General features: G+C 40.4%; 2 protein-coding genes across 9 annotated transcripts in view; one reads left to right on the top strand and one right to left on the bottom strand.

The window, feature by feature from the left end:
* NEXN (nexilin F-actin binding protein) overlaps nt 1-13,573 on the top strand; it is a 45,282-nt gene extending 31,709 nt beyond the window's left edge. For 2 of the 3 annotated variants that reach the window (XM_056845610.1, XM_056845608.1), the window contains 8 exons: nt 2,298-2,495; nt 2,859-3,038; nt 3,521-3,709; nt 5,702-5,899; nt 6,206-6,427; nt 11,219-11,404; nt 12,973-13,333; nt 13,415-13,573. In XM_056845610.1, coding sequence (XP_056701588.1) covers nt 2,298-2,495; nt 2,859-3,038; nt 3,521-3,709; nt 5,702-5,899; nt 6,206-6,427; nt 11,219-11,404; nt 12,973-13,333; nt 13,415-13,428 — 1,548 coding nt within the window. In that variant the 3' untranslated portion in view covers nt 13,429-13,573. The remainder of the gene's footprint in view (nt 1-2,297; nt 2,496-2,858; nt 3,039-3,520; nt 3,710-5,701; nt 5,900-6,205; nt 6,428-11,218; nt 11,405-12,972; nt 13,334-13,414) is intronic. The other variant, XM_056845609.1, reaches the window with a different exon arrangement.
* Nucleotides 13,574-18,737: 5,164 nt separating this feature from the next.
* The window catches only part of FUBP1 (far upstream element binding protein 1), a 32,110-nt gene continuing 24,806 nt past the window's right edge, over nt 18,738-26,041 (bottom strand). For 4 of the 6 annotated variants that reach the window (XM_056845601.1, XM_056845603.1, XM_056845604.1 and 1 more), the window contains 4 exons: nt 23,730-23,804; nt 19,931-19,990; nt 19,700-19,845; nt 18,738-19,313 (listed from right to left, as the gene is read on the bottom strand). In XM_056845601.1, the coding sequence (XP_056701579.1) occupies nt 19,305-19,313; nt 19,700-19,845; nt 19,931-19,990; nt 23,730-23,804 (290 nt within the window). In that variant the 3' untranslated portion in view covers nt 18,738-19,304. The remainder of the gene's footprint in view (nt 19,314-19,699; nt 19,846-19,930; nt 19,991-23,729; nt 23,805-26,041) is intronic. The other 2 variants (XM_056845602.1, XM_056845605.1) reach the window with 1 other exon arrangement.

The following is a 26,041-nucleotide window of genomic DNA, read 5'->3' as shown; positions in this document are numbered from 1 at the left end:
ATGTGGCCCCAGGTCTCCAAGACACCTCTGAAATCTTATTAAAATTTTGTTGTCTTTGCAGGATATTTTTAATTTTAAGATAATTTGGGCCATTAGCTACCTTTAATGGACTGGAACTGACATACATTACTTCTAATGTATTTAAAAGCAAATGAATTATGAATTGCACTTGAAGCTTTGACACAGTTAATCATGCACTAACCGCCTAATCTGTAATCGTTAAATTGAAGTACTTAGATTTAAGATGGTTTACCTTGTGATAATAAAAGAAGCAACGTTGTTATTATGGTTCTTGAGCTGGTAATCGAGCTTCCTTGTACGCAGACTCTTTCAGGATGGTGATTCCCACGTGGAAACGTAAGCTCCTTCACATAGTGACAGCCCACCATCGCTGTAGGAGGGGTCCTGCTGATGAAGTTAGGGAATGTTGCCATTTCTGTGCTGCACGTCAGTGCTTTGTGACAGCCTTGAGGCACCCAATGGAGTTGAGGGGCTGGTTTGAAGCCATAACAGATGCAGAAAAGAAGATAGCGCTGGTAGAAGCATCTTGTATGCAAAGATGGAAATATATGCTAGACACTGCGTAGTAATAAGGAGTGTTAGCATCAAACAGGTAATTTGCTTCTTGGTCCTGCACCTGCTAAGTACAGAATACCACTTCAGCTGTTCTGTCACACTTCTCCATTTGCATCTAAAGTGGCACAGTAGGATTGATTTACTCTCCAGCTGAACATGGATTATTGGTGGGTTATTTTGATTTGGGGGAAAGTATTTTTTGTTTTGTAAAAATAATATATCTCTGATAGACATGAACATTTGCTTTGTGTTATCTGGTACTATTAATTGCCAAACTCTTCTGCGTTTATTGAACAGTAGCCTTTGAAGCTTCATGAATCTGATTGGCCATAGGATGAAATTTGGGCTATTTTTTTTAAAGTATGAAATAGCATATAGGTCATGGTATGTAGCTTCAGTTCCATTTAAAAGACGTCAGTCTCTTAAGATTTAAGAAAACGCCCATCATCTGAAGTACCTGCTAACCAGTCAAGCTAATAGACGTTATTCTTCACAGAACTTGATTTTTTACCTGTATGAGAATATTAGCATTCAGTTCACAAACTGAAGTTTTGAGATAGCACAAGTCAGATTTTTTAAAATATGTTTTCTTGCCAGCTTTATTCTTTGTATATAATGGCATGCAATAGGGTAGGGGTCCCCACACTTCGTGAGCCAGGGGACAGTTTGGGAATTCTGAAAAAACCATAAAATGGCTGCCACAAGAGGCAGAGTCAGCCACCAAATGTCAGGGTGTGAGTTACACTAACTCTTCAATATTTCAGGCAGACATTGCCTTTTAAAATGTACCTATATTTTGAAATATTTTTCTTGCACATGGCTTACCTTCAGTAACACAGTGTGTTGTGGTGCCACCTGTTGTGGAAGCAACTTTAAAAAAATGTGCACAGCTAATCAGATGTACAGTGGCCAGTCAGGAGCTCTGCTGGGCAAAAGCACCACCTGGCCCCTCTCACTTTATAAAAACACTTGGCAAGTGCCATAATGCTCACAGGAACCGTGTTGGTGACCCCTACTTTAGGATCTCTGAAAGTCCTGTTTTAGATAATGGTCAATGCATAATTGTCACAGTAAGGTTGTATGACTGCTCCAGAATAGTGGCTAAGAAACTGAGCTGGAAATCAGGAAATTCAACATTTGCCTCTGCTTAGTTAGCCAAGACTCTCTGTCTCACTCTCTGCTTCAGCAGCAATGTGAAGACAATATTGACCTACCTTCTAGAATTGTTGTATTGATTACAACTAGGTGATAGAAGTAAAATGCGGTACAAGAAGAAGAGTTGGTTTTTATACCCCAGTTTTCTCTACCTTTAAGGAGACTCAAACCGGCTATTGCCTTCCCTTCCTCTCCTCACAACAGACACTTTGTGAGGTAGGTGGGACTGTGAGAATTCGGAGAGAACTGTGACTAGTCCAAGATCACCCAGCATGCTTCCTATGTAGGAGTGGGGAAACATACCCCGTTCACCAGATTAGAGTCCACCACTCTTAACCACTACACCATACTGTTTCAAATGCTGTATCTCGTTATGGTTTATGGATGGTTGCTGATAGCAGAGTTGGAACAACTACTCTCAATGTCTTTTTTGGAAGATTGTTTAATTCTGCTGTGGATTTTGGTTTATCTCCCCCTGACCCTGCACTGCTTTAGTAGAAGGTCATTCGTAGATAGCAACAGCTGTTCTATTCGATTGTTCATGGCAAAATTTGTTTTTACAACAGGAAGGTGATGATTCATTGCTAATAACTGTAGTTCCTGTAAAAAATACCAAATCACCTGGGAAGATGAAAATAAGTTTTGAGGATCTAGAAAAAGAGAGAGAAGAACAAGAAAGGCAAAAACACGAAGAAGAAAAACGATTGAGATATGAGCAGGAAAAGCAAGCTCTCAAGGAAGTAAAATATTTTTCACCAGTTGCGGTAAGCAAAACCTTTACCCGCTGATACTAAGTATGTTTACGCAGAGTAGTTTCAGAGGGTAGCTATGTTGGTCTATGGTAAAACAACTAGATTCCAGTAGCACCTTAGAGACCAACAAGATTTTGGGGGATATAAGGTTTTGAGAGTCAAAGCTCCCTTCATCAGATGGTGACATATCTGACAAAGAAAGCTTTGACTCTTGCAGGCTCATACCCCAAAAAACCTTATTGGTCTCTAAGGTGCTCCTGGACTGGAATCTACACAGAAGTAGGCTCTACTGATTGCAGTAGAACTTCTTCTAGGTAACCTATTAATTTAAATTTGTTATGAGGTTTATGTTTTGATCATAAACTTGCTATGTAGGATGAAGATGAAAGCCAAGACAGTGAAAGAAAAGAATCTCCCTCTCCTGGAAAAGTGAAATTAACATTTGAAGAACTAGAAAGACAAAGACAGGAAAATCAGAGGAAGCAAGCAGAAGAGGAGGCAAGGCAACGCTTAGAAGAGGAAAAACGTGCCTTTGAGGAAGCAAGGCAGCAAATGGTAGGTTCTGACATATGTTTTCGTGAAAGGGAAATATAGCAAAATCACAGTACAAACCTACAAACCCTTTCTAGCCCCATTAAGTAGCCTCCAGTAGGATCCTGAGTAGACATGCTTAGGATTGTGCTGTCAGTTTATGTCTTAGCAAAACCAAAAACAATTTTATTAAAGGATTTTTAAAATTCTGCTGCTGTTTAAGTAATAGGCTGGAGTTTATATCATGGTTAGGTTTTTATATCATGGTTAATTTTTTATTCCATACATTAAAAAATGTGTCTGCTATATTCTTTACTGTGTTCTTTGTCCTTTTAAAAATATTCCTGAGTCTGAAGTTCACTAGTGAACAAACTACATTCACATCTGCACATTTTTTATAATGAGACTTCTCCTATGCTATTTTCAAAGTCCAGTATCTCCTGGCTTATCTGCACCTTTCACTGCTCTTTTCAAAGATTGTTTTTTGTGGGTTTTATTTCCCAAAGATGACTGAAGATGCTGATGATACAGAGAGTGAAAATTCTGTCAAGGAGTTGCATCCTGGAAAACTGATACTTGGCTTTGAGGAATTAGAAAGACAAAGGCAAGAAGAAGAAAAAAGAAAAACAGAAGAGGAGGCCAGAAGGCGTATAGAAGAGGAGAAAAAGGCATTTGCTGAAGCAAGAAAAAGCATGGTAGATAGTGGTTCATTCACTGATCTATGTATGAAATTGCATTCTCAGTCTTTGGGTACAACAGTAAGATGTGGTCTGTGGTCAGATAATATTCAGAACAAAATATACATACACAGACAATAACAGGTAAAGCAAAACTTGAATTCATAGTCTTCAAAACGCCAGTGGTGCTCCACTGCAACAGATGATTGTCAGTTCTACTTTTAATTTATTGAAATTAGCATGTGTAGGTTGTATACACGGCCACTTGAAGTAGAACTGGAGATACTCTAAGACGAAGGAAGAAGGCATGTATGAAGAGAAAGTTGAGTTTGTATGATAGGGTGGAAAAATAGTTTTGAGTAGACTATAAATAACTCCTCAACAGGATCTGATGACAAAAAGCCCCCTCCTGCTGCAAGCCTCTAACCCCCACCCCTGCTGTTTTTGGGAATCTCCTGTCCCCCAGAATCAGCATTTAAGGAGGCATTTTGGGTTGCAGTTGGAGGAGGTAGTTGTGGTCTGTTGACAGAAATCTCTTCCATTAGCAAAAATGTTCTGCAGGATCCTAACATATGCACTCGATTAACCAGGCGTCCAGCCTTGCAATACAAGTGATTGAAAGAGCAGACACCAAAATACAAATCTGGGTGGTAAGCAGGAGCTGGGAATGCTACCCTGTGCGGGAATAAAGAACATTTTTGTAGTAAACATTTCTCTTTCAAATGAAACTGTGAACACCATGTGTCAGCACTGTCCTAAATTTCAATTTAAATATAAAACTGGTTCCCACTATGTTATGGCCATGTCACAGAAAGATTCAAATTGATTTATGTTTAATTAGTTTGAAACCACTCAGTAGAGAAGTCTCCATGAAACCCCCCACACATTCGAAGTGTGAGAACATGAGCTGCAGTCTTCATGTCTTTGAACAAGAACATTATCCATTATGTCTCTGGATCTTCTAATGAGTAAATAAGGATTGTGACCAAAGCATGCAGGAACAAGATTGCATCTGGTGAGGAAATGGACCATGTGGTGTTTTGTTTTAAAGAGGGGAAATGGAAGCCAAATGTTCAGTGCAATTCCCAGTTGGTTATAATTGAGAATTACAGAATTCTTGTATCTGTGTTCAGTTTGTCAGCTTTCTTGGGGCTGGTTTTGTTTAGCGTTATGCTATCCGTAATAATTCATTTCTTCTACACTTCAATCTTAATTCTAGCATTTGCTCTGGTAAGGCTGCATGGGCTGGATCCATTTGATTAGCAATGGTGTTTTCCTCCACTTCAGGTGACCCTTTTGAGTCTCGTTTCAGGAGAAGGCTCCTTGTGTCAGTGAAAAGTGCCACTGCTAGCAAAACAGACCCATGGGATTCAGCCCACAGACTGAAATGAAATCGAAATAAAGGGCATTATATGGAAGGAAATCCTATTTCTAATAAATGTATTTCCACATAATAATAATGATTAGGATCATGATTGTACAGTGAGAAGTAAACATAGTACAGCATGAAGCACAGCTGCACATTGATACAGAATGCTTTCTACGTTAGAAAACATACTTCTATGTGTCATTTGAAAGGGGAATTAGAGACAAGAGAGAATCTTTGGGGGAAGTATCACTTGGATTGTTTGGAGCGTGCACGTGAAGACCATCATGATACAGTCCTTTTGAGATGTCCAGGCCACAGATTAAGAGTTTATAGCAGAAAAAAGCCACACAATCTGGGGCTTGCAGTGAGGAAATCACCCTGTCCTTCTCCTTCAGTTAGCAGTGCTTCTGCTGCTACAAGACATTCCATTGACACAGGAGCAGTGTCTGTTTCCTTTCTTATTGAAGCCTGCTGGGCTGTCCACATGAACCACACAACCGCTGTTAATCTGGAAGTCTCGGGGGGACGAACTAAGCCCATGGGCAACCTTAAGCATGTGCTGTATAGGAGCCACACCACTGTAATTATTTAATTATAGACTTAGTGCACCTACTGTTAACAAAATAATAAATTTCTTACAGATTCCAGATGATGAGTCGTCACAGATCTCAAAAACTGTATCTCAAGAATCTCTTACACCTGGAAAACTGGAAATAAACTTTGAAGAGTTACTGAGGCAGAAAATGGAAGAAGAAAAGAGACGCACAGAAGAAGAGCGCAGACAAAAACTGGAAATGGAAAAGCATGAGTTTGAGCAGCTTAGACAAGAAATGGGAGAGGTCTGTCTTGTTATGTCATCTTTACAACAGTAATCCTTTTAATTACCCACTTTTTGAAGTAAACCATCGACTGAGGTTTACAGGCTGGTTGCTGTAAGCTTAATATTTCAAGTAGTAGTCAGTTAGCAAAAATAAACAGCAGATAGGCTAGAGAAGGTGAAAGTCCGTGCCATTTAATGCTCCTACTAAAAATCAGCGTCATCAACACAATTAGCTGTTTGTCAAAAGTGGTCCATACATTAAAAGTGGTTTTGCTGCAGAAAATCTGTTTTTGTCAATAACTTTGTGGCATCTTTTCTTTGACAGCAGGAGGAAGAGTGCGAAACCTTTGAGTTAAGCAGGGAATATGAAGAACTAATAAGATTAAAAAGAAGTGGCTCCATTCAAGCAAAGAACTTAAAAAAGAAGTTTGAAAAAATTGGGCAATTGTCTGAAGAAGAAATACAGAAAAAAATTGAGGAGGAAAGAGCACGGAGGAGAGCTATGGACCAGGAAATAAAAGAAAGGGAAGCAGAGAAATTTCAGGAGGTATGTTGATACTCAGATACATATGGAGAAAATATTGTGCTGTTATTTAACCATTCTAGTGTAAACAAGTGCCATACTCCATTTGATCTTTTGTTGGATTAGTATGTATATACCAGTGATGGCGAACCTTTTAGAGACCGAGTGCCCAAACTGCAACTGAAAACCCACTTATTTATCGCCGAGTGCCAATGTGACAATTTAACCTGAATACCACCCCCAGAGGGGGCCCAGAGGGAGAGGCTAGGGTTGCCAAGTTCCTCTTTGCCATGAGTGGGAGGTTTTTGGGGTGGCGCCTGAGGAGGGCGGGGTTTGGGGAAGGACTTCAGTGCCATGGAGTCCAATTGCCAAAGTGCAATTGCCAAACTGCACGCCCCTCTGCCCGCACAGACCCAGAGGGCGCCGGAGAAGCCGCTGGAGGGAAGGAAGGAAGGAAGGAAGGAAGGAAAGAAGGGAAGGGAGGGGGTAAGGGAAGGAAGGAGGGAGAGAAAGAAAGAAAAAGAGAGAGAAAGGGAGAAAGAAATGGAGAGAGGGAGAGAAAGAAAAGTAGGTAAAGAAAAGGACAGAGGGAGACAGAGAAAGAAAGAGGCCATTTATGCATGGGAGGTTTTGCCTTGGATTTGCCACTCTCCAGATGCACATTTTCCCTATCCGGATTCTCAAAACTCTGCATGGGGACTTACTGATTAGTTTTGAGAATTTGGATGGGGAAAATGTGCATCTACAGAGTGGCAAATCCAAAGCAAAACCTCCCATGCGTGAATGGCCAGAGACAGAAAAGCCTTCCTGCTTTCTCTCTCTCTCTCTCTCTCTCTCTCTCTCTCTCACACACACACACACACACACACAGCCCAGCATAAGATCACTCCCCCCGCCCCTCCGCTCCATTCCGGCGCGCACGCACACCCCCCCTCCGCTTCCTCTTGGGGAGGCTTCTGTGCCAGCTGGGTGGCCATCTCTGCTTCCCGCTCCCCAGACATGCGGTGGTGGAGCCAGTGGGGGCGGGGCGGGGCCGCTGGAACCTACCTGGGCCGCTCGCACGTCCCCCGGAGCCCCTGGGAGGTCCAAAGAAAGCAGGCCTGAACCCCAAGCCCCCTTTTCTGTAACCCCCTGACCCTCCTCCTCCTCTTCTTCCTCCCTCGGCCAGCCCGAAGAAAGTCCTTCTCTCCCCCCCCCCAGTCCCTAAGGAGAGCTGGACTTTGCAGAGCCTCCCCGGCCCCGCTTGCCATGCCAAGGAGGGAGTCCAGGAAGTGCCACCCGCCCGGATCCGGTCCAAGGAGGAGGCGAGGCTGATGCCCTTTCCCGCTCCGGGCTCCCCCAGCCCCGCGCCACGCTGTCCCGGAGGTGCTGTGCCACGAGGCGGGGGAGGGAGCAGCCGGCCCCGGCTCTGCGGGGCGCTTGGGCGGGGGACGGCCCATCAAGGAAGGGGCTTAAGAGGTAGTGAGGGTGGCCACCGGCTTCGGCCGCGCCAGCGGGGCCAAGCGGAGAGGCCCGAGGAAGCAGCGGCCGGCGGCTGAGAGCAGCGCCCCCGTCCATGCTGCCTCCTTGCTAGCTCGGCGCACACCCCTCCCCTCGCCACCCCTTCCTGGAGTCGGACTTCCAGATCTGCCAGCTGGGTGGCGGGGAGTGCAGGGAAGGCGGTGGGGGCTTTGAACCACTCCAGCCCCCGCCGCCCAGCTGAGCCGCACGTGCCGGCAGAGAGCGCTACGCATGCCAGAGTTAGCACGCGTGCCATAGGTTCGCCAACACGGGTATATACTAAGGCCATCTGCCCTGTGGTTTGCATCTCCTAGGATCAGCCACTCTATAATCATTAGCCATTCTAATAGCTGGTGGTATGACAATAATATTGTCATGCATGTAAAGCAGAATGTGGGCGTGTGATTCAGAATACTTCCAAGAGTTTCAAGCTCATCAAATTAAAATCCTCACCAACGAGTACCACTGGAAGTTGGAATAGGTTAGTGGGGTCTACATACCTATAGGATCACCATGGTAGCAAAAGCTGGTGAGACATGGTATCAGATGTTTCTGCTCTTTTCTCTGCAAATGAGATGCAAAGTGATTGATACAACTCCATGGCATAACTTGGGCAGTGTCCTGGTTTCTGTCAATTGGTGGATGATAGTTACTGGAGGACTTACCCAAAAGGCATATTTGTGACAGTCACTCTTACTTCTGGTTCATATTTCAACAGCTATCATGTAATAGCAGCTAGGAATATCTGAAGCGACAAATAAATACTTGTCTGTATCTGGGGCCACTAGTTGCTTCATTAGCATACATCACTACATCTTAATCAGTTGTGTGTGTTAAGCACTGACAAGTCACTTCTGACTTACGGCAATCCTGTGAATTAATGACTTCCAAAATGTCCTATCATTAACAATTTTGCTTAGGCCTAGCAAATTGAGTCCTCTGGCTTCTTTGATTTAATCCATCTCATGTTGGGTCTTCCTCTTTTCCTGCTGCCTTGTAAAATTTTCATATTTTACTTTAATACAACTGTGCTTTCTTTGCATAAGCATGGAGACTTTCTCTCTGAAAGAGAACTTAAATGTTTTTTGTCCATTATTATTGTAGAATTTAATATCTAACTTGGTTTTCAAGATACAGATTTTCATGGAGAGGGGGAGAATGGGCACAAGGAGAACAAATGCATGCTACTCATGCCTTTATTCACCACCCTTTCAGGAACTGAAAGGGCCAAGGCACCCTGAGTAGTATTAAATGGAAGATATAGAAATCTTCCATACTCTGACACATTTTTTCCATGTAACACAAAGAAAATTGACACCTTATCTCATAAGATGATGGAATGCCCCTCTTCACACACGACCGAGATACATGAATTACTCCCATATTTGCGAGAATTCCTGTCACCATAACAAGAGATAAAATAGTCCCCTTTTTGCTGGTGGATAGAGATCCAAGTATAACGTTGGCTGTGGCCAAATATCTCTCCATCATATTTTCCTCTTTAACTGCCCAGGACCTGTGGGTCATAGGAGCAAAGAAGAAAGAAAAGAAACAACTGTGATGGTTTCTTTTTTTCACTAATGAAGCATGAGAACCAGTTCAATTCAAGGTTATGAAATTATGGAGCAGTAAAGGTCCATGAAGTGTAGTTCAGCAACTGGATCTATGGACTGGGCATATATAGGGTATGAATAGGTATATGCCACTGAAGTAATGGAACAGTTGTAGAATGCTAAAACACTAACAGTATACCTGTTTCTCATTAGCCCAGCACAGATTACTTATCTACACCAGTAGGCATGTCCTATATAAAGCATCTGTTATCAGGCTGTTAGAAAAGGTAGCGTTTATACATACGCTGTATAGAAATAGTACAATCACTGCTAGCAAGTCTTTAATTTCTTCGTTCTGCCACAACCATTTTGAAAAATACCCTCCATTACAAAGTATAGTGCAGGGATGTCGAACTCATTTATGAGGAGGGCCGGATATAACATAAATGTCTCTTGGTCAGACCATGCGTACCAAATAAATACCATAAAATGTAATGCCAGGTACTGGAGATATGAACTTTATAGAAGACACAGGCAAAGTCAATTAATGATATTGTTTTTTACTTAAAACACAAACAAGTTTACAACAATAACATTCTTACAGTATTTTCTTTAATTTTTGTTATTGTTTTAAGTATGTTTGTATTTTAAGTAAAAAATAATATTAATTGGCTTTGCCTGTGTCTTCTATAAAGTTAATATCTCTAGTCCTTCGCATTAATTTTTTAAAAACATTTTAAACTGGGGTAATGGTGGTGGTTGCCTTGGCTGGTGAACCCACAGCTGACTCGCCAGCCCAGATCTGGACTGGAGGTGTGTGGGGCTGCTTTGGGTGGCGAGCTTGCAGCGGGCTTACCAGCACAGATCTGGACAGGGAGGGCTGCCTTGGCTGGCGAGCCTGCAGTCCTCCCCCAGTCCAGAAAGACAGGGAGAAAGAGAGAGGGAGAGAAAGAGAGAGGAAGAAAGAGCAAGAGACGAAGAGTGAAACAGATGAGAAAGAGGAAGAAAGAAACAGGGATAAAGAGAATGAAAAAGAGGGGGAGAGAGAAAAAGACAAAGAAGGACTGGGAGAGTAGGTGGTTGGGGTTGTGGGGCGTTGCAGCCACGCTGCGCCCGGAAAGGAATGGGGGGGGTCCTGGGTGGGCACGTGAGGCCCAAGTGGCCTGCTGTGCCCAGAAAGGGATGTGGGGGGGGGAGGCAACCAGGTGGGTACCTCGCTGTGCCTGGAAAGGATGGGGGGGGGAGGCGGCTGGGTGGGTGTGCGGGGCAGCTGGGGCCTCGCTCTGCCTGAAAAGGTACAGGGGGAGGCTGCTGGCTGGGTGCGCAAGGCACGCCCAGAAACAACAGGAGGGGGAGGCAGCTGGCCGGGTGCACAGGGCCACTCAGGCCTCGCTGCACCCAAGAAAGGTACGGGGGAGGCGGCTGGCTGGGCGCATGAGGCACAAGCTGCGCCCAGAAAGGACAGGGGGGTGGGGAGAGAAGGGTTGCTGGCTGGGCAAACAGGGTCACCGTGGCCCCAGGAAACCAATAAAGGAAGGAGGAGCCGGATCTGACACCCCTGGTATAGTGGAGCCTGGTCAAACAGGGCGGTAAGTTTTCGTGACAACTTGTTACAGAAGTAGTCAGCATGGTGGTTGAACAAAACAGTTATATGATCCTTTATAGAAGTGCTAAATTTTAATGTCTCAAATGTCTTGAGTTAAAATGTAGTGTTTTATCTCCTTTTCTCATCTCCGTCTAATATGTTTTCTAACTTTCTCAGGAAGATGGAGTGGATGTGAAACCAGCCACAAAATCTGAAGCTCCATTTACACACAAAGTCAACATGAAAGCTCGATTTGAAAAAATGGCAAAGGCAAGAGAAGAGGAGGAACAAAGAAGAATTGAAGAACAGAAGCTTTTACGCATGCAATTTGAACAGAAAGAAATTGATGCAGCATTACAAAAGGTATAACTAGTATCTTCTCGGTAAAGTTAGCAAAACATTGTGTGTGGAGGCAACAAGGGGCTAATATATGTAACACATGCTCTCAAGTCAGTTGAGATTGAGGCCGGAACAAGACAATTATTGGTAAAGGTGGAGGTCTGTTTTTGTATTGCTACTGTGTTGGGCCCACATACAGTAGTGTACTTTCCCCCCCTAAGCAAATGGTATTTCATGGGAAAAGTGAGCTTGAAGGAATTACGGGAGTAATGTAAGCAGTCGGACCCCTCCTCCTGCTAAGGGGTGCCACAATGGCACGGGGGCCAAAGACTGGCATCAGAACAAAACACTGCTTCCCACAAAATGGATTCCTCTCAGAAGGTTCTGGGATCTATCATGTGTCAAGACTGGGCAGGAAGGCGTTTGGCCACTGAACTTTCCCCCTGGCCCTAAGGTGTGCCTAGCTGGACAGTGGGGCTAGCTAATCCCCATTGTGTCACCCTAAGGTGACTTAATCAGTCCTCCAAGCAGACCATTACTTACCCCATCTGCACCCATCCAAGCAAACAGTACAGTCCAGGCCTTACGTTGGGTGCTGACAGCTCAAGACTCTCGTATCTTTTTGTTGGATCCCTGGAAAAGCAATCAATTCTTTTATCTCTGGCTTTCCTGCCAGCTTACCTCATACTGCCTCAGGACCCATTTTAGGGTCCTTTGGCCATACATAGTGTGTGTCTTGGATCCCTGCACACCCACCCACTTGCGTGAGTGGAGTCTTCATTATGCTCCTGGAAACGCTGGTCATTTTCCTTTTCAGCGCTGCTTTCCCTGGATATCCCACCCCTTCAAAATTATCACCCATCCCTGAAATCCTATCCAACTTCCTCTTTTCTTAGTCAGCTCTTGTATGCATATATGTTCATTACTTAATATGTTTTAATATTTTTATTCTTTAATAAAACCGTATTTTAATTAAACAACTGCCTGCTCATTTTTCACCCAGGACTATCCTGGTATACATAGGTTATTTGTCCAAGTTAACCCCCCCCCCCCGCTCTGTCCCCAGCTAATTCCGCCAACTGAAGTGGAAACTGCCTACTTAGGGTAACAGCAAGATGGTAGCTATCAGATTTGTGTTTCCCCACTCCATATCCAAGTGCAATACTGAGAAACAAATGGAATACACATGGATTCAGAATGTGGTGCTCAGGTTTTTAGAAAGTAGGTGGGGCAAGGTGGGCTTCATTGGCTTAGATTCAAAAAATATCACTTCAGTGGCAGCTGTCCTGACAACACAAGGATCTTTACTGTGTAACTGAAGGTAAGCCATGTGTATCCAATAAAATACTTGTTCGTTTTAAAAGGCATTCTGCTAAGCAGAGCTTCTGCTTGAAATGTTGAAGAGCTACTATTGTTAAGCATGAGATTTTGTGGTTAGCTCTGCCTCCTGTGGTAGTTACTTGTACTACCCCATGTCAGAATTCCAAAGGTCCCCACAGGCTCAGAAAGTTTGGAGATCTGATCTAAGTATTGTACAATATCAGTATTATATGAAGCATGTTTGTTTTCATAATTCCTATTTGAAAATGCAGAAAAAAGAAGAGGAGGAAGATGACGATGGGAGCATTGTTAATGGCTCCGTTTATGAAGATGAAGAACAGCAAGCAAGGTCTGGGGCCCCATGGTTCAAGAAGCCTCTTAAAAATGTGTCAGTTGTGGATGGTGAACCAGTAAGATTTACTGTCAAAATAACTGGAGAACCCAAACCAGAAATTACATGGTGGTTTGAAGGGGAAATGTTACAGGACTGTGAGGACTATCAATATATTGAGAGAGGAGAAACCTTCTGTCTTTACTTACCAGAAACTTTCCCAGAAGATGAAGGAGAATATATGTGTAAAGCAGTAAACAGCAGAGGAACAGCAGCTAGCACCTGTATTCTCACCATTGAAAGTAAGACTTAGCATCTTAATGACAATTCACATGTCCATTTTTTCTAAATCAGATCTTAACTCTTTTTCTCTTCTCTTCTAGCTGATGACTATTAATAGCCTACTTTTTCTGGAGCCTTCCTTCTCTAAATTTACTGCATTCATCTCTTTCTGTCTGTGGTGGGGCCAACAAGAAAAATGTCTGTCATTCCTGAAATAAGATATCCAATTGCCTGTTTTAAACTTCTGTACTTCAAACAGTTATTTGACAAGTTTGGTAAACTGAAGCAGTGGCTCAACACCTACCCCTTACTGACATTAATTTGTTGCTTCACACAGCAAGGCTATTACCACCAGGCAAGGCATTTGTGAAGCAGCCTGCTAAGTCATTACACTGGTCTTCCTGATGTCAGTATAAAAACAGCTTGTACCAGTGTAGTGAAAATTAAGTGCAGGGTGAACTGCTTTACACAAGAAATCTTCTGCCTGGGAGAGCTTCTGGATTTCTGGCACTGCAGTTTTCATGTCATTGTTTGCACGTGTGAAATTAGGGCAAAGGCACAGGGAAAAGCAAAATGAAGTTGTTCCCACAGATGAAGACCAATTAATTCATTCTACATTAATGTTGTCCTCAATTTCTTTGATCTGGAAACTGTTAGTGGGGAAAATTTATTTAGTAGCCAAATTTTAGTCATTTATTTAATTGGGTTTTTGTTTAATGCAATATTTTCCTTTTAATCTGCTTGAATAACAAAATCAAAATAGTGGCTTGAAAGCAGATTTATGTAATTATCATGTATATGCGGTTGTCAACGTTTTGAAATATTTGCATTTATAATAATTTTGTATTAGAAGTTAGACATTGTCCAGAATTTTGCTTATAATACTGAACCAAAGTCATAGTATTCAGTAGTTAAGCATTATCATGATGCTGGATGACTTTTCAACTTGAACCTCTTACATTGAATCATCTCACTACAGTATACACAATAGCAATTCCAGTATATAAGGTTTTCATATATACTTAGAATACTCATTACAGATTTGCTTTTTGGTAATGAAAAGCTGCAAACTAAATTCCAATGCAGACTACCATTCACACTGAAAAGAATTTAGTGATATGGAACAAATCACAGAATTTTCCATTGGATTTTGGTTACATTTAATAGGCCAGGTTTTAGAAAAAGTAAAAGTTAGAATAAAATTTTATACAGGATGTAACTGGCTTTTTAAACGTATGTACCAAATCTCCCTATGCTGTGTTCTGAATTAATTGGAAGGTTAATAAATATGTTGAGTCTCACATGATTTTCTTCATTTCACAAAGGTAATGGCCATTCATCCCTATCTACAATTCTTGGGTGTTTAATGGGATTAGATCTTATGAGGTGAGTTTGCTGAAGCAAATTTTCTCCTCACACAGACAGGTGTGTCCCCTCCCCAAATAAAGGCATTGCCTGGGGACACTTGTAGAAAAATCACCCCATGGCAGGGGAGACGGGAAATTGAATGAAAATGGCCTCCTCCCTCTTCTATCAGCGGATGTTCTACTAGTACAAAAACATGTAACTGTCTAGGGCAATTCTGCCTAACTCCCCACCCACCGCATTTGTAACCCTCTTTTGTCCACAAGGGTTATTCCACAACCTAGCAATACATGATTATGAGTCAAAGGTGCTTGATGAAAAATGACTCAAGTACAAAAGAAAGACAAGACAAATTACCCATTAGTTTACATTTATTGAGAACTCATACAAAACATTACAATTAATTTTCATGAATACATACAATGTCTTATTGTAGGTTCAACACAACATAGTGTAAAGCATTTGATTTACCTCACGTCCAAGCTGCATCTCCCTAAGATACTTCCCATCACAGTAGCCTTTTAAAGACAATCTTCTTTTTTAAAACACGGGTAGTTTCTGTAGAGAACACTATCTCAGGACGAAAATGCATGTTGCATGCATATAAGATAAAGGTTGCATAAACTTAAGGATACTACAAGTAGAAGTGGATCTCTTGTATGCATTACGCAGGCCCAGTGTCTTGTTTTATGAAATGCTAGTATAAGAAAAAGACCTAGATGCTCTACACTCTCAACCTTATGAAAAGAAAGGCTGCCCTAGTTGCTCAAAATATTTTGTGGAAAGAGGTGATTAGTGAATGATATAGCCTGCCTAGCCCCTAAAATCACTTAAGTGTAACTCATACAAAAGATAGATAAGGAATTTTTTAATCAGCAAAGCTTGACTATACAGAACTCACACTAAACAGTGATCTGTGAGCATCACTCAGTTGAAATTTAAAGATGTTATTTTATTTCCTTTAAAAGCATGCACTCTCACATCTGATTCGTCATGGTACTCTAACATTCTATATCAAAATTTGCATTTTTCCTGACAAATCACAACTGCTCAAGAAAAACTAATAAAGTTCCTGAAAGAAATCACAGACTGAAACTGAACAGCAAAACTACACAATGTCAGAAGATGCCTAAAGTTCCACTAGCACAATGAAAAAATGTTTAGACTGTTAAATCACTTCCTATGTCAGAAATATCAATCTTCTATTTCTTCCCTTGCCTCGATTTGTTCTACAGTTTAAACTGTTTATAAAAATGGAGTGGCAAAAATAAAACTCTGTTTTAAAATGGGGAAATGAAATCCAGCCCAGATGAAGTTCTTTAGTAGGTCAACAGCACAACACAAACCTAGTTCCCAATAAAAATGAAATCTGACATGTTGAACTACAACAAAAAATGAAGTGGCTTGAGGGTATTCAAAGTACAACTATTAAATTTAGTTGTGAAATGCAAAACATCTATGCTTGACTACTGAGCAACGTGTAAATTGATAGATGGCTTGTATTATTACCACATAACAAATTACGGAACATTTATGGTCAAGCAAATAGCACTTTAAAGAATGAGAAGCGATTAAAACAGGCAAATTATACCCTACACCATTAAGTATGGGATACATTTAAAATCGGTATTTTGCCAATTTTACCTTCTACATGGAGCCCTTCTATGGTCCATGCTCATCGGCTCACCATGGCCATACACTCAAAGGAATCCTCTTTATTGGAAGTAACTATCTCAGGACCTGATTTTATGAGCTATGATTTGGTGCTTGCAGCATCTTCAGCACTGTGTGTGAAAATGAAGGCAGTATTTTTGAATAGTTTTCTTTGATGCAGAGAAAAACAGGACTTTTGAGAAAATCAAAACATTTTATTGACAAACAAAAAAACTGATGGTACTGCCTCAGTATAATCTAAATTTAAAAAATTGTACCAGTTAAGCTATCTAGATAAGCCATAACACAACATTTTAAACTGGCAAAAATATACAGCAATTCAGCTGAAATAGCAAAGAAATCACTATAAAAAGGAAAGATTTGCCAAACTGTTAACATTTTACTGGCACACATGCTTTCTAATATGCTGTTCTGCAAAATTCAAGTCTAAATTTTCCTTCTGTATCAAATCAAGTTAGCAAGCTAGATTAATTTGTTTTACGGATATTATGGTGTATAACGTTAAAAAATCAGACATCAGTCTTGGGAATTAAAGAAACACAGTATGCTTGAGTAAATAGTATTGGGTATAACATCCTTTACATTATAAAAGCATTTGTGAAGGCTGTTGAAGTTCTGACCAAGTATTTCCTGTATCTTGAAAAAATAATTTATATTCATTTGTAACAACTTAGCTACTGAGGGAAAAATAGTAAAAGTGACTTACTCAAAAATTATTGCAGCAATCCACTTATCTTTTAAAAATAAAGATACACATTTACCCAGAAATGTAAATTGTTTCAGACTTTCCACTGGAATTGAACGATGAATAGCAGAATACATTTGGGGAAGATATTGGCAGATTGCTTTTGAATACACAACCACAAAAAAATCTCACAGGGACAACATTAATATACTGAAATATGTATTTATACACTTCCTTAGGTTGTGCTTACCTGTGCTTTTTGCAGCAGAACCTAAGGTGGAAGGTCTGGGAAGGCACTGTGAAGTATAAATAATTGCACTGTTTGCAATTAATAAAGATTTTATACTTTAAATGAATCAAAATCAACAGCCTCCATTTGGTGAATGATAAAGAATCTGGTGAATTTTTGTTCTGTTTAGTTAGCAGCTACACCATTCTCCAATAAGCTACAGACGAATCATGCAAAGTAGTTGCTCTAGAGCCTTTATAGCCTACTCTAAATATATTTAATAATTTCCTAGTAATCTTTTCAAAATGTCTACTTTAAATCCTAAAGTAAATTGGGATAAAAAATAAATTCCCTCCTGATTCTACAGTTCAACAGAATGCATTTCTAGCTATCTGTGCAGTAAACGACTTCATTTCTGAGCTTCATTTCATTCTTCTCTAGCAACCACTCTAAGTGTATTCTCAAAAAGAACCCCAACAAAATAGTTTCCAAAGATAAGGCTAATACAGGTTATTAACATATACCTATATCACCAAATATAAGCAGACAAACTGAAGACAAAACAATGTCCTCCTTACAAGCAATTTAAACTTTGTTAACAATGCACAAGTTTATATCTGAATATATCTTGTTTCTGAACCCCTAATGAAAAAATGTTACTTAGGTACATGACAATTTGGCTAAAACTAAATGTCTCAGCAATACTTACCCATAAAGCTCACATACACATATATATGCACACCTAAGTTGCTGAATTAAGAAGCAGTTATGATTTTCTAAGATATCAGCACTGTATTTTATTCCAACATAATATTCACACAGGTATGGCATTTGCATTATGTGGAACACTGACAAAAAGATACTGTTGCAGTTCATCATTTTGTCATTCTGATGTACTTACAGTGCAATGCTCCTTGAAGGAACAATCAAAGATGATACACAGCACAGTCCTCCTCACCCCTATAGAGCTAGTTCTATACTGGCTGGATCAAACCTGCACTTCAACAGACAATGGCAAGACAGACTGTATTGCATGTAATCTAATATATGCAAAAAAGCAAACAGTGGATTTTAACAGAACACCAATTTTCAGTATGAATATTAAGAATAAAACGCTTTATGGAGACTTTTCATAATATAATTGAATGACTAGTCTTCAGCATTTTAAAATACACCTTATGCACTCCCAGGACTCCAAAAAGAATGTTTCTATGACAAATGCAGTTTCAGTAACTAAAAGAATATAATCCTTACTACACTGAATTCTCAACCAAAGTGCAGCAAACTGATTGCTTTGCACATCTGATTTCTACAGTAATTATTTTAATAACGTGCCTGAAAAATATACTAAAGAATCAAATCATGTATAAAAACAAAGGTTAACTATAGCAGCTATATGGGTCTGAGACAGTGGTCATGAATAAAAAGAAACTTCAACTGTTAATGCAATAGAAGTATGTCAAGAAACACCTTCACATACATGCAAATTTTAATCAAGTAGAAAGAGAAGGATATCAAGATGCTAAACAGCAAAATACAGCAACAAAAGAGATCCTTCTAAACTATTCTGCAAAGGGAGAATACCAATGTCAAACTCAAACTTTCAAGGAAAAAACTCTTACTTGTGTACATGTACAGCATTGCTAACAAATCGTTGAATTCTGGGGACCCACATATCCAACTTACCGACACAGGAGGTTTCATATTATTTATTGTAAAGCACAAAACAGGCATTTAAAAGTGATCAAGTATACATTGAAAAAAGTACATTTATATCACAAAGCATTGACCACATAATAGTTGCAAATACATTTGCTGGAATGTGTACATCTACACTAATGTACTAAAAACAAACCAATTTCATTTCTACACAGAAATATTACCTCCTATCAGTAGTGATAGATATTTTGTACATTTTCAAAACACTATTTTTAAACCAAACAAAATTATGATCTTCATCAAGGCGTCTGCATCCACACATTTAACAAAGGTTTTTTCCCCCACATAATGAAGCAAATACTGTATTGTCCACTTCTTATTATTGGCCCTGTGCGAAGAAATACATAAGAGATACACAAAAAGTTAAAGAAAATCTTTTTAAAATTGTGCTAACTCAGGAGTGAAGCCTTTAAGAAAGAAAAATCGGTTAATGTAATGGTGGTGGCTTCCTGCATGGCTTTCAAAAACCCTGGGAGGAGAAATTTTTATTGATCAAAAGCACTGAATGTATGCAAAGAAAGAGAGAGACAGAACTCCAGTTAACTGAGATCATGAATTTATTTACTAATTATCCTTTGGCAGGAAAAAGAATGCATACTCCAGAACGGTACCAGAGTGGGAGACATGCAAAAACAAAACAGAAGGAATAAAAATAACCCCAAGAAATAACAATAAAAGTCACTGATATAGCCAAATAATGTAAGATGTTTATACCTGTGGTGCTGGAGGATGTTGCGGCATTCCTTGTGGACTTGTTTGGGCATAATAGGCTGCCTGCTGTCTATAGTATTCAGCCCATGCTGCACTATAATCAGGCTGACCTGCTGGTGGTGCCCCCGCTGGAGCTGGAACTGCCTGACCTAGAATAAATGCAGATTACACAACTCTGGTGCCATAACAGGAATAAAAGAAGCTCAAAATAATCTCATTTCTAACAAACATTACCTTGCTTCTTGTAATATTCCTCCCAAGCCTTTGAATAATCTTGTGGCTGCCCTTGTTGACCTGAAAAACCCCCCACATTTTAATGTAAACAAAGCTCCCAGGTACACCAAAATTACAGACAATACAGAGGAAGAGTTCTTTGCTGTTTCATTTGAAGTATAGTGCAAATAAGAAAAATGGTATTAAACCTCAAGTCTGTACAGTTCTTGTTACATACTCTGTACCAGAGCTCATAATAAAATTAAGATTTTATTCACTTGACACCTGCTGCTTAAATTTTAGAGTATCAATATAGGCTTTACAATACTTCACACATTAACACATGGGTGTATGGTACAGCCTACCGCAGCATATAGGAGCAAATGTCTAACCTACATATGCCTCTCCTCCAAAGCAGGTAGAACACCTGAGAATTCTAGTGGGTGGATGTATGTATGGATATAATCTCACACATTTTTAGCACTCTACACATAATACAGAGCGTGCCTTCTCCAAGATACAGCAAATATATATCTGGGGAGGGGTCTCCATTAACCAGTTGTAAAGGTTGCAGCCTTGAAATTCATATATGAGCACTCTCCAATACCACCACAATAAACAAGCATTTCCTGTCAAATCATATTTAATGCGACTTTACAAGCTGCCCTCTGAATTTCTATGACTGCCTATCAGTAAAAGCATACAGTATATACTAGAAAGGGAAAGGAATAAGCATTGGCAGCTTATGATGATAGCAACTCATGAATTCCTTTACAGCAAACAACTACTTAGTTTGTTAATAATTAAGACTTGTTTTCTAAGTGTGAACACACTCACACTGAATGAAGCAGTATCATTATGGTCTTACAGAGTAATGCTTAGAGAATCAACAGAACTTGAATCCAAAGATCTAATTATCCATGCACGAACAAGCCAGAAAATATCCAGAACAGAATTTCCCAAACATGTTACAAGGTAATAAAACTACCACATCTTGCTTGAAACGTACATTGATTTATCTGCAACCCATTCAATTGAGAGAAGGCTACTAAAACTCACCAGTGGGTTGCAAACAATGCAATTAAGAAAACAACCACCACCTCATGGAGTTTGAAACGTCACAGCTGATCTTGCCCTTTTCCAAAGAACTTGCGGGTTCATGGAGCTGTTTTATTTATGTCTTACAATAACTCTGAGGAAGGCTGTAAAATATTGCACAGGCCTGGGAGCCATCAACTGAGTTTCATGTTTTAATCCCAGTCTGACCCAGGATTTTCATAGAACACTGTCAGCACACAATTGATTATGCTATGCTGGCTCTCTATTCTATGAGTCAATTGGTATATGACCCCCCCCCCAAAGAATGAGATGGTAGGCAATATGCTTAGCATTCAAGATCACACTGCAAGACAAAAAATGAGCAGCCTTATAAAGTACAAATCTAACAGGCTAAGCTGAAAACTATCAGGAATAATAGATACATTACATCCTGAAATAGCTGTGTGTGTGTTAAGTGCTGTCAAGTCGCTTCTGACTCATGGCGACCCTATGAATGAAAGTCCTCCAAAATGTCCTATCTTTGACAGCCTTGCTCAGATCTTGCAAATTGAGGGCTGTGGCTTCCTTTATTGAGTCAGTCCATCTCTTGTTGGGTCTTCCTCTTTTCCTGCTGCCCTCAACGTTTCCTAGCATGACTGTCTTTTCCAGTGACTCTTGTCTTCTCATAATGTGGCCAAAATACGACAGCCTCAGTTTAGTCATTTTAGCTTCTAGGGTCAGTTCAGGTACACTACTATTTTACAGAAATAAATTCCTATATTCATAGAAATAATCTGGAATCTTCGTATTTTGCTCCAATCACGGCATCAAACTGCAGATCCTGCTGCACAAGCGGAAGACATGCCCATGTAGGGTGTGTACATCCCATTCCATGCCATCTGCATCCCCTTGCACAAGATACCCTGTAGGTTTCCCCCACCTGACTCTGGAGTCAGTTTTTTGCCACAGTAGGATTTTAGAATATAAATCCATACAATATTTCCCCTAACAAGTTTTAACAGCAGCATAAGAAACCAACATATAAATATACAATCTCCTGCAAATTCTGGTGTGTACAAGTGAAGGTTATTGAGGGGTGGTCTCATTTGCGTACTCCCTCTGGCTTTTTTCCCCTCTTTGCTTCCCCACTTAGCTGCATCTACAGCTTCTCCCCTTTCCTTCTCTCCCACACATTTCCCCACCCTTTTCTGTCCTTCCCCCTGGCAGCATGGGCCCAATCCCTTCCCTTTACCCATCTTCAGCTTTCTCTTTTAATCTTATTTGCTCCTCCCCACCATCAACTTTACCATTTCTCCTGTCTATCTGCTACCTTTTTTTGGTCTCTTTCTCTCTTCCTTCCCTTGGTGGAACTAACTGAGGTTTGAAAGCCTCAGCAATGTTAAACTGTGGGTTCCCTAGCAATCCCCAAAATAGCCACCAAAACTTCCCAGTGCAGTCTTCCAAGATCTCAGTGGCACATATGTCTTAAAGCAAACATTTTTTTTTAAATGATATCTGGGTTGTACTAACACCAAGTACATTTTTTTAACATTTCATATTTTTATCAACTTTAACTTCTGCCTCTGAACAAGTGTGTGGTTCATTTACCTGATGAATATCAATAAGAACAAGAGTTTTAAAAGAATGGGTCTGTCCTCCTCTATAAGCATATTATTTCCACAAAAGTTCAGTTCAGAATTAATTTTAATTCACTTTTAGAAATCTGAAAAGTACGGTCCATTTTAAAATGCTTAGCTCAGCTTCACTGCAAGTCTTGATCCTACCATTTCATGAAAGTCATGGTTTTATCAAAAGAGGTAGATTACCTGTGAATTCTATCCCTATTTTCCTCTCACAATATATAACATTTGTTTCCAATTTTTCATGTGTAGTTTTAATTTATGGGACAACTTGTGGAAACCCTCAAGCATACAAAAGTCTACGTCAAAGAATTAAAATCAATGGGTTGCCACCTTTCTGCTACTGTAGGAAGCCTTCCATGAGCAGAAAAGGCTGACACAAGAAGAGGGAGGAGCAATTTCAACCACTTCTCATTACAGTGGGTAGCCGTGTTAGTCTGTCTGCAGTAGTAGAAAAGAGCAAGAGTCCAGTAGCACCTTAAAGACTAACAAAAATATTTTCTGGCAGGGTATGAGCTTTCGTGAGCCACAGCTCACTTCTTCAGATAACTGGTATCTGAAGAAGTGAGCTGTGGCTCACGAAAGCTCATACCCTGCCAGAAAATATTTTTGTTAGTCTTTAAGGTGCTACTGGACTCTTGCTCTTTTCTACTACTTCTCATTACTATAGCTATCTTTGTATGAATCTAAGCAGGTAGCCTTCATGCCCACACCTTTTCAGTGCTCACAGGTAACTATTCAGAGAAGGTAAAAATATCCACCTCTGCCTACTGATGCATAAGATCCAGTTTCAGGAGACTACTCCCACCTTGGATGTCATGAGAACAATGGGCATATAAATTTATTTTAATTAAAATACTCTCCATGTAAAATAGCTATGCTTGCATACAATTCCTTGTCTAACCAGTCTTCTTGCTACAAGATGCTGGGTACAAGCATAAGGTGGCAGAATGTTAAGTCTTTTTAATTCCCTGGGGCAACAAATAATAAAAAAAAAAAGAACATTCTACATAAAACTAAAGCATACCTTCTTTAAATGTTTTACTACTACGAAGGGAATATAATTCATACAAAACAAAACTTCCCAGAAGTAAATAACAGAAGTCTGGTTTTTTTAATTCAAGAGAAAATGTAAAACGTACCCATTTTTTTATAGTACTCTTCCCAAGCCTTGGTGTAATCTACTTGCCCTGCTGGTGCTGGATTTGGTTGATCTCCTAATGGAATAAAAAATCAAGAGACAACTGAAGCAGACCAAAAATTCATAGTCAACTGCAAAATATTTCACAGAAGAATGAAAACAGAGAAATGAATAAACAAGTTTGAAATGTTTATTTGGAAACCTTTATGAGGAAAGCTTTTAGATCCTGTTACTGTTAGGTGGATCTGTAATTGGTTGACAGATCGCACCCAAAGAGTGTTTGTTAATGGTTCCTCATCCACTTGGAGAGGAGTGACTAGTTGAGTGCCTCAGGGATCTGTCCTGGTCCCTGTGTTGTTCAATATCTTTATAAATGATTTGGATGAAGGAATAGAGGGGATGCTTATTAAATTTGCAGATGATACTAAATTGGGAGGGGTAGCAAATACAGCAGAAGACAGAGCGAGGATACAGGATGATCTAGACAAGCTGGAGATTTGGGGTAAAACCAATAAAATGCATTTCAACAGAGATAAATGTAAAGTTCTGCATTTAGGTAGGAAAAATCAAATGCATAATTGTGGGATGGGGGAGACTTGTCTTCGCAGTAGTGTGTGCGAAAAGGATCTTGGGGTCTTAGTAGACCAAACACTGAACATGAGTCAGCAGTGTGATGTGGTAGCTAAAAAGGCAAATGCGATCTTGGGCTGCGTTAACAGAAGTATAGTGTCCAGATCACGTGAAGTGATGGTATCATTTTACTCTGCTCTGGTTAGACCTCACCTAGAGTATTGTGTTCAGTTTTGGGCACCACAATTTAAGAAAGATGTAGATAAACTGGATTGTGTCCAGAGAAGGGCAACAAAGATGGTGAGGGGTCTGGAGACCAAGTCCTATGAGGAAAGGTTGAAGGAGCTGGGTATGTTTAGCCTGAAAAGGAGAAGACTGAGAGGGGATATGATAACCATCTTCAAGTACTTGAAGGGCTGTCATATAGAGGATGGTGCCAAGTTGTTTTCTGTTGCCCCAGAAGGTCGGACCAGAACCAACGGGTTAAAATTAAATCAGAAGAGTTTCCATCTAGACACTAGGAAGTATTTTCTAATTGTTAGAGTGGTTCCTCAGTGCAACAGGCTTCCTTGGGAGGTGGTAAGCTCTCCTTCCCTGGAGATTTTTAAGCAGAGGCTAGATGGCCATCTGTCAGCAATCCTGATTCTATGAACTTAGGCAGTTCATGAGAGGGAGGTCATCTTGGCCATCTTCTGGGCACTGGGTGTGTGTGGGGGAGGTAGTGTGAATTTCCTGCATTGTGAAGGGTTGGACTAGATGACCCTGATGGTCCCTTCCAACTCTATGATTCTACTCTATTTCAATGCCTGTTTAAATGGTTATTTCTGAGCATAAACATGAAAGTCTACACTCATAGTTGACACCAAATCCAGTGCACAAATTTTTTATGTAGGGGTTTCCAAAATGGTATTTACTTGCATTCACAGCTTCATCATTCCTACTGCCTCCTTTGCTTCCCATTTACCCTTCAGTTTGGCCTGCAAGCCACAGCATCAAAATCCCTTGTGAGGTTTACTTGTGGTTTCTGTGGTCACATTTGAGAAACCATTTGAGAAAGCACCAGGGGACAGTCAGTCACACAGCCAAACGTAATACAAATCAAATCAATACACATCAAATCAAGTATTTATTACGGTCCACAACCAGCAATGGAATACTATGTCTGAACATATTGTGAACATTCAGGCTAAAATTCTGTTCTATGGTAACTAATGGCCTAATAAGCAGTGATTTAGGAAAATGGGCAGGTAAAAGAAAACACCAAAAGCTTTCATGACCTTGCAACCCTTGCCTTCAAACTGTTTTGTGCTTTGTAAAAGGGATCCTCCTACTCAACCATGATCTCAGCAGCTACTCCACAGTTGACGGGCTCAGATTCTGCTTCAGATCCAAAGAAAAATCATGTGCCCAACAGAACAGAACTAAATGTCAACCAAAGTATGTGTTACTGGCAGTTCAGGGGCTCACAAGGTGACACTGTCCCCAGATTTTTCCTTGCTGCCAGCATTCTTTCCTGCTCATTTCAAACAGGAACTAGAACGATATAGTTGTATATGACCAGTCTCTTACTCTCTATGCAAGGTACAGTAGAACACTGGTTTTGTTATAGGGCAAGAGAGAGCAACCGGAGTCTACATGTCAAGCAAAAATAATAATAATAATAAAAAAACAACCCAAAAGGAACTGAATGGAGAAGGCCAGAAAGAAAGGGCTAGCAGAGTCAAACTGGTAATGGCAGCGGAT

Source organism: Euleptes europaea, chromosome 2 (genome assembly GCF_029931775.1).
Source record: "Euleptes europaea isolate rEulEur1 chromosome 2, rEulEur1.hap1, whole genome shotgun sequence".
Taxonomy (NCBI): Eukaryota; Metazoa; Chordata; class Lepidosauria; order Squamata; family Sphaerodactylidae; genus Euleptes; species Euleptes europaea.
This window is presented reverse-complemented; position numbering and strand designations above follow the sequence as displayed.